The 9,220-nt window shown below is 41.6% G+C and overlaps 1 protein-coding gene across 1 annotated transcript in view; it reads left to right on the top strand.

Moving 5' to 3' along the window:
* Nucleotides 1–217: 217 nt before the first annotated feature.
* Nucleotides 218–9,220, top strand: part of NRP1 (neuropilin 1) — a 241,014-nt gene continuing 232,011 nt past the window's right edge. The window contains exon 1 of the mRNA XM_082258742.1: nucleotides 218–965. Coding sequence (XP_082114868.1) covers nucleotides 881–965 — 85 coding nt within the window. The 5' untranslated portion in view covers nucleotides 218–880. The remainder of the gene's footprint in view (nucleotides 966–9,220) is intronic.

The raw sequence follows: 9,220 nt of genomic DNA, 5'->3' as shown, positions 1-9,220 counted from the left end.
ATTCACTTGCTCTCTGATAAACAGTTGAAGTTCAGTGCCTGGGTGGATTAGTCCTTTCAATTTTTTTCTGCAGCCTTTCCACCAGCTTTGGCTATTGATCCTTAGAAAAACTAAGGTTGCTGTTTTTTCTTAATTGCCATCACCCAGTTTGGGTTGCAAGGCTGGGCACTACCTGTTCCACTGGCTGAAGGTATGGATGTGTATAGGGGCTGGGCGTATTGAGGGAGGCAGGCATGTAATGTGATGGATCGTAGATCTTGAATGCAGTCTGCTAGGGATGGTGTAGGGAGCACTTGCTGAGCTGTGGAGTAGAAGGCGTGCTCCTTGGCACACAGCTAATGCCCCTGAAGCTGGCACAGCTGCCAGTACAGCCCAGTAAGAGCCTGTATATAACAAAGAGGAGCCCAGGATGGAATGTGCCCAGATGGCTGAATGAACTCCCAGGGACACCCATGTGATGGAGACAAGTCATTAGCCTGGCCAATCTATTGAGCATTGCTGGTGGCTCTGCTGTGCTGGGCAGCTGCTCATTAATCATATATCTTCTTATTTCTGTGTCCTTCCTTATTTCTCCAGGAAAAGCCGGGAGTCGTTGGGTTTCCTTATCACTTCCCAAAGTGGCTCTAGGAGGAGCCTGTCTGTCTTCTCCTTCTTCCCCCTTGCTGTTTGGGGAGATGGTCAGACAAGTCAGCAGCACCAAGTGTGGGAAGTGCTGGAGGAAAGGCTGAAGTCAATGACAGGATACCGGACACCAAGGACCCTGAGTGCCAGCGATTTACTATCAGGAGCTGTGTGTGTGTTTTCCTGGGACCGAGCCGGAGGATCATAGAGGATTGTACGGAGATTATCGCTGCTTGTCTTCTATTCACCCAGCCAGAGGATGCATCGCAGGCTGCTCCGATTCTGCTGCTACTACTGCTTGCTTCTTCTACTGCTCATCAGTGTGGGCGCAGCTACCAGGAACGGTGAGTGGAGCCGGGGAGTCCTTCTATGCTGCCGGGGTGCGACTATTCCCTCCGATCCAGTGGGGGATCGGGCAATTTACCTGCTGGTTATGGTTACATCTCTGTTCTTCCTCCAATATCAGTCCTTACATTTCCTTCCATCTCTCTTCTCCATTCACTATCTTTTCTATCAAATGTTTCTGTCCATTCCCTCTACCTTCATCTCTACACATCCAGTATCCCCATCCCTTCTATAGTCGCCCTCTCTATAAAATCTATAAATATGTATCATATTTATAACATATATATATATATATATATATATATATATATATATATATCCCCTCTCTTATTTGCTCCTCTAGTCCTTGTATCTCTACTTTATTTTTTTTCTCTCTCTCTCTGTATATATATATATATATATATATGAGTGTGTGTGCGCGTGTGTATGTGTGTGTTTGTGTGTGTGTATATATATATATATATATATATATATATATATATATATATATATTTTTTTTTTTATATTCTTCACCCATTCTTATTTGCTCTATTTTATTTCAATATTTCCTCAATATTCTCTTCTCCCTCTTTCTCATCTGTCTTATCTACTCTCCTCTTTTCCATTTTACCTTTCCTCCCCCTCCTTGTCCCTTCTTGCCTCTACTTTTCCATTCTACCTTCACTTTCTCCTCTTACTCCCTACTCCTAGATCCCCATCTCTCTCTCTCTCTCTCTCTCTCCCTCCCTCTCTCTCTCACACCATCTCTCTCTCTCTTTCTCTCTCTAAATGTATATATATATATATATTCCGCCCTTTCCTATTCGTTCTATTTTCTCTCTATATTTCCTCCATATTTCTAAATTCTCTCCCTCATCTTTCTCATCTATTTTATCTATCCCCCTCTTTTCCATTCTTTCTTTCCCCCTTCTTGTCCCTTCTTGCCTCTACTTTTCTATTCTACCTTCACTTTCTCCTCTTACTCCCTACTCCCAGATCCCCATCTCTCTCTCTCTCCCTCTCTCCCTCTCTCTCTCACACCATCTCTCTCTCTCTCTCTCTCTCTCTCTCTCTCTCTCTCTATATATATATATATATATATATATATATATATATATATGTATATATATATTCCGCCCTTTCCTATTCGTTCTATTTTCTCTCTATATTTCCTCCATATTTCTAAATTCTCTCCCTCATCTTTCTCATCTATTTTATCTATCCTCCTCTTTTCAATTCTGTCTTTCCTCCTTCTTGTCCCTTCTTGCCTCTACTTTTCTATTCTACCCTCACTTTCTCCTCTTACTCCCTACTCCTAGATCCCCATCTCTCTCTCTCTTTCTCTCTCTCTCTCTCTCTCCTTATTACTCTCTTATCATGTAACAGTTTATTGTACATAAACATCAGACTTCTATAATACGTGTTGAATAGTTTGGAATTGTAGACTAAACACAATAAGTGAGAGAGTTGCTGCTTATGTGTAGTGACACATGTTCAGTGTAGGAAGCTGTTTAGTTATCATCAGTAGTAGCAGTTCATTTACATATTTGTTTGGAGGAAATGTCATCAGAAAAATGATGTGCTTAAGTGATAAATACTATTTTTTTTTTATCTACCACAGATAGCTGGGCAGGCATGATACTCAAGGCTTTTATGTCAGCTAGTAAGTGATGGTTGAGTAGTGCCAGCCTGTGCCTAGGAGTTTATTGTATATAGACTGTGCCAGGGGGGCACTAGATGGTTATTTTGTTCTTGGAATGTGCCAGTCTGTTTTATAGGAAATACCCGAGGGTGTGAACATTGCTTGAGGTTGATGGAGCATTGTGCATATTGATGGGATTGTGGCATCCTGTAGGAAATGGGTATATGCAAGCATGCTGGATCTTGTAGTTCTTCAACAGTTGGAGTACAGCACTTTCCTTTTTTATATCACTTCCAGCCAATGGTTGAGATGTCTATTGACAATAAAAAACTATTATTTGTAAACGAACAATATGTACTTCATATATATGAAAATAATATTTGTACAGGTTACAAATGTATTAAAGTACACAATAAAGTCAACCTTGCTGAAAATGTTGCTATCTACATTTCACATCTGCTACTATTTACCTTGTGATAAACATGCAGTTGACAAGGGTCAGATTTTACCTTTGCTCCCCCCAGCCCCCAGTGTATAGATCATGTATACAATGTAGTGTAAGGTAGATGCTGTTCTATGCTGCCTCCAGTCTTCTCCTCTACATGACTGTTGATTAAAGATTTCCCTGTAATGAGAAGAGTTGGGCATAGACTTGCCAGGAAATAGCTGATACACAGAGCAGCACTTTGCTAAACCGTATTACTTGCAGACACTATTATCTAAAGTCGGAGTGGTTAGGGACTGTTTAATGACCTTAGTGGAGTCAGCAGTGCCATTAACCCAGAGTGCAAAGCAGCAGACCTCTAGGAACTGAGTCCAGATATCATAGTCTGTTCAGTTCATTCATTAACCTTTTTCTTGAGGTCTAATGGTCAGGGAACTGTCCTCATCAATGCTGTACATTGGTGAAATGGAGCAGAAGCAGGCATTAGCCATATTATCTTATTATGGTGTCACTGTCTCAGAAGTCACAGATTAGACAGCAGTGCTTGGTACAGGATTGTGGCTGAATGTTGTACTAAGTGACTGTGTCAAGTGACTGGGACCAACACTGGTTTATGTCAGCGCCTGCCAGATCCCCCTTTTCCATGCTGTTAGCTGTGAGCAGGAGGTGGTTTTAATAGGAACTGTATCAGTCTCTTCTGTGCTCTGGAAGTGTATCTTCCTGCATATGCTTCTAGAGTGGATACTGTGGGGAAGACTTATTAAAACTGCAGCAAAGAAATGTTGAGCTTTTGCCCAACGCAACCAATCAGGTTTCATTTTACATTCTCTGGGAAAATTCTGTATTCTTTTTTGGAATCGTCTTATTTTTTTTCCCTCCTTCTCTAACACTTCGCATAATCTTCAGGATCCTTTATTGATAGCTGTTCTATAGGATCCATAAGCTTACATATGCTTATTTGGTAAGCAGAACTGCTATAGCTACAGGGCTTTTTTGGTCTTTATCTAAATATATATATATATATATATATATATATAAACAAAGGGTTCTTCATCCTTCAGTTTATGGATAATGTAGGACCCACTGACAATGGGGTACTTTGACGCATTGGTGGGCTTAAGCACGATATGGCCATATGGTGTGACCAAATCCCCATATTTACTCATTTATAACAGGTCTTAGTAGCCTTGTAAGATTTTAAATGTACTCCTTTTGTATGTGTGCGCTATCCTCTGTGGTTGTGTGTATATATATATATATATATATATAGATATAGATATAGATATATATCTATATATATATATACACTAATACCGTTAAATATATATATTGAGTACATACCAGAACCCTAGAGCTGCTGCTGAGGTTCCTAGGGGTTCCTTAAGACTGTGGCTAATTGACCTCCAATCTGATGGTGTCCACAAAGCAGACCCAGTGGCATTATACCAATGATAATTTTAGCTACCTGTAAGAGTGGCATTCTGACCACCACTGTAAGAGGGGCATTCTTCTAATTGGTTCCTATTGACCTCCAATGTACTAATTATCCCTGTGACTTGAACATTTTTTTAAGGGTTCCTCTGATGTAAAAAGAAAGGTTGCACTAAATAATGTTTTCTTACAATCACAGCCAATAGGATTAAACAATAACAGCCATATGGCAGAAAAAAGGAACTGTTCTGGCTAATAAGTTTTTCCATAATAGTAAACTGATCTTAGGATCCATTTATCTCTGTGCACTGTATTTCCAAAGATGTATTACATTTGCTGTAAACTGCCATGGAATATGATAGAGCTATTATAGGATAATAAAAAAAAAACAATAAACTGAACCAAGAGGCTTGTTCTTGACTTCAGCTTCAGTTTGTGCATTCATCAGCCCCAGTGTCTCCTCCTCATCCTATCCCAGCCCTGGGTGTTTATTACACCATTACCCCCTTCTTGTGCACCCTCCGACACACAAAAACACTTTGCTTAACAAACACCGTTAATGAAACTCATATTTCTTACTTTAATTCATGACAGGAGACATCTACAATGTTGCTGCTGCTACAGCATGCTGTATGCATTTTTCATGGGCATATTCTTTTCATTTCCAATTGACCTGGTTTTGCTGTAATAAAAAATCTGTACATTTAGAAATTCACGCTGAGAGCCAGGGATGCTATTTCCTTTTCCATGGGGAATCTATTAGGGAGCAGGACTTAGAAACAGAAAGCCTTATCAGTAATAAGGGAAGCCATGTGTGTTCATCCTAAGCATTTTGCTAAGGCTTTGTTAATGTTCATGCCATAGAGCAGCCTTTCTCAATCAGAGTTCTGTTGAACTGTAGGGTTCCTCCAGAGTTAATGAGGGGTTCCTTGAGCAATGTCTGGTTCTTAGATAAGTTAAGGCTAACACCAATGGTCTTTTTAGCTACATGTAAGGGAGGCATTCTTCTTACTGATCATCAATGTAAGACCCATACTTCCCACTGACCACCAGTGTAATGGGGCCCCCTTCTATTGACCATCAATGAAAGGAGGCCTTCTTCCACTCACCACTAAAATAAGGGGTCACTGCAATGATTACCAATTTTGGGGTCAAAGAAATGACCCTCAATGTAAGGGGCCACTGTGCTGACCACCACTATAGGTGGGGCATTAGAGTTTTCATGGTCTGTATTATACCAGCCTATAATTTAATTTTAAATTGCTGCAAATAATTTGTTGTATAGAGCAGCCCTGGGTGGGCGCCACGTGCTTTATTTCTGTATACACAAGTTATTGTTCACACTAATGTCTTGTGAACTGTGGATATAAGGAATTTTAGTGGGGGTGCTTTAAGACCTTAAAGTTATTTTAAAAGTTCCTTTGGGGTAAAAAAAAAAAGTTGAGATAGGCCGCTCTAGAGGCTTTGGCCCTAGGGGGCTGATGAAAAGGACAAGTTTGGGACAACATAAGAACCTAGCGTTCTCTCTGAAGATGTATTTTTTTTGTCTCCTCTGAGCCTGACCGAAACCAACCTCAGCACAGCATCAGGGGAGAGCACAGTGCGCTCCACTTTTCGCTCACGTTTGTCTGCTGCCTCTCTTAGGGCAGGTTATATGGGGACAGAAAATACATTCTTATTTAAAGAACACTCCTTTTCTCTATGCTGTCCTTCTCTTCTCTGCTTCTGTCTCTTCCCTGGCTTTGTACTAAAATGTGACAAGATTAGGACAGCCTGCAGACAGTTGTGTGAACAAGCTCTAATTAGTCCATGCAACTACTTAGCTATTTTCATTAGTTTATTTAATATATTTTTATTCTCCACAAAGCTGACGGCGTCAAATTTTGAATGATTCAGCAATACTTGAACTTAGATCCTATTGCAATAGAAGAGAATGAAACTGCAGAAATGACTTTTATATCTTGAATTTGTGATGGTTTTTGAAGAGGTATCATTGGTGGGATACCATTGAATTTGGTGTGTTCTTACATTTTCACCCCTTTGACATAAAGATGTAGTCATTCAGGGACTCGAGGCACTGCACTGTGCCTGGACACTGGAAATCATTATTCAAAATGACAATTTGTACAGCAAATTTAGCTTTATTGCATAAAATCAACCTGGAGGCTACTAACTCATTAATAAGCTCATATCAAATAGCTCTTTCATTGGTCACATGCTCCCTGTAGAGTTCGCCGTAGACAATTATGGATGTTTAGCAGCTCCTAGGGCATAACCTGATATCAAAATTTCACTTGTAAGATGCAATGTCTCTATAGACATATACTGAAATATAATAACTGCTAAAACATGCCATTGTCTTACATTGGTCTATTAACAGTGTAATTTCACATAGCTGGAACATTTGTCATGTAAGGGGACTTGTAAAATATTATGACCTGATTGGGGAGAATTACATGTCTATGGGAAGCCCCCAATCCTCCAAAATTGGAGAAGCCCTTCTCAACCTTTTTACAGCAGAGGAATCCTTTAGACCCCATTCAGACTAGCACGACTTGTCAGGCGACTTGTCAGCCTGGCAAGTTGCGCTCGGTCGCTCGCCATTGATTAGCACAGGGCCCGTTCTAATAGGAGCGACACAAGACACTCCGACTTAGAAAAAGGGTCCTGTACTACTTTGGGGCAACCTGGGAGCGACTTGCATTGACTTCCATTATGTGAAGTCCCTGCAAGTCGCGCTGTGCACCGCGACTTCACAGGTCGCCCCTCGAAGTCGGATCGCCTCAGTGTGAACCGGCTCTTAAAGAGAAGAGCTGGCTTAAAAAAATAAATAAATAAACACACATACACACCTAAGTGGATGCAGCATCAGTCCGATGCTGCATCTCCCCCCTGGCGCCTCTATGCCAGAGAACTGAGTGATTAAAGACTGCTGATCACTCAGCTCTCGCTCTTCAGTGAGCAGAGAGCCAGTAACTCTCAGCCACCGGCTCTCTGCTCTGCCCCTCCAGCACACACTGGAGCTCCAAGCTATGGAGGGATAGGAGCGGCTGGCTCAATCTCTCAACAGTGCACTGAGCCAGCTACTGGTCCAGGCATCTGGGCGGGTCCTGATGACCATGCAATTGTCAGTTAGACAGTAACGCAGTGCGGTATGACAAAAAATGGCCTGGCCATTAAGGGGTTAAAACCCTGTTGTCCAGAAGTGGTTAAAGTCGGATGCTACCGGAGTCTTGACTGGCAGAGTGATGTCAGCCAACAGCGGGCTTTAGCACCCTGTCAGCTAAATACAGGTCACAGGAGTGCAGAACGAAGTGCACTTTTGTGGACTATAGGAGAAGTAGGGCCAAAAGAGCTTTAGCCTTACTTCTTTAAATAATTTTCTAGTCTCAGGAAAATCCGTCTAAAATGAATTGCTCGTTAGTGGGGTAAATGCCCTTTAAATTGGTGCTGTGTGGGAAGATTGTTCCTTATATTGGTGAGTGGTAGGAAGAATGCCCCTCTTATAGCGATGGTCAGTATGCCATCCTTACAGACACCTAAAAAGATCATTGGTGTCATGCCATTGGCTCTTCCAAGTGGTGTTGGAACTTGTACTATACAGGCACTGTCAAATGTGAGGTCAAATAGCCACATTTGTAGGAACCCTTAGCAACCTCTGGAAGACGCTAAAGTTCCACAGAACCCTGGTTGAAAATGGCTGGGTTAAAGAGAGAAACAATGCTGGGAGTGCCACTCATCTCTTACCAATGATCGTTCCTGAGGGTGGTCTGATCAAAAGCGGAAATCTTCTTTATTGACAAATTTGATATTGTAAAGCAGGGCAGCTAGATAAACTCAATAGTATCCATACCTTATTTAGGATAAAGGTCTATGCAGGCTTTGGAATTACAAGTTATGCGCTGTTGAAATTGATTTTGCTTGATGCCAAGTATGGAGAGAGTCATACAACTATCTACAGTTAGGTACAGAATATAGATACAGTATTACATTATACCTACAATTCCCACAAACAAGTATAAAATAAAACAAAAAAACAAGCATGTTATACACTTCCATGCAGTGGTTTTGCACAGAGCAGCCCCGGTCCTCCTCTTCTCTGGTCCCTCGCGGGTGCTCATGGCCCCTCCCTCAGAGCAAGCAGCTTGCAATTGGGGCACCCAAGCAGGCTCGCTCCCGACCTGCGGCTCTGCGTGTCCATTCACACACAAAGCCGCGGCTCGCCCCCGCCCCCTCTCTCTCCTTATTGGCCCAGTGGCTGTGATGGACAGAAAAAAACCTTGAGCCTTCAGAACCACTTTAAGTACAACTTACCTTTGCAAAGTGAACATGTTCCTTATCCCTTATTAAATCAATCCTTTCAAGTCACAGATCAAGAAATATGCAAGCACACATCATAGGTTGAAGTGGATGGACTGATGTCTTTTTTCAACCTCACTAACTATGTAACTATGTAAGCATTGCAGTCAGTGTGAATCACTTACTCTCATTCCAGTATCAGTTTCTGATCACTGATTTACAAACTCTGGGTCAGTATGGCAGCCAGGCATCTAGCATTTTCATAAAGAAAAGCCAGCAGGTAGAACAACAGACAAATAAGGTATAATAAATGCTTACCTGCAGTGTTTATCTTTTTTTTAATTCACTTGCAATGCTCCTTTAAACTTGCTAGAAAATGTGACTACTCCAGGAGAGTACATTTCCTAGCACATCACCCTCCGTTTTTGCACATTATAGCCCCGCCCCCTTCTGGGATT

Source organism: Pelophylax lessonae, assembly GCF_965119305.1.
Source record: "Pelophylax lessonae genome assembly, chromosome: 5".
Taxonomy (NCBI): domain Eukaryota; kingdom Metazoa; phylum Chordata; class Amphibia; order Anura; family Ranidae; genus Pelophylax; species Pelophylax lessonae.
Note: the sequence above shows the minus strand (reverse complement) of the source record. Positions and strands in the feature narration are given on the sequence as shown.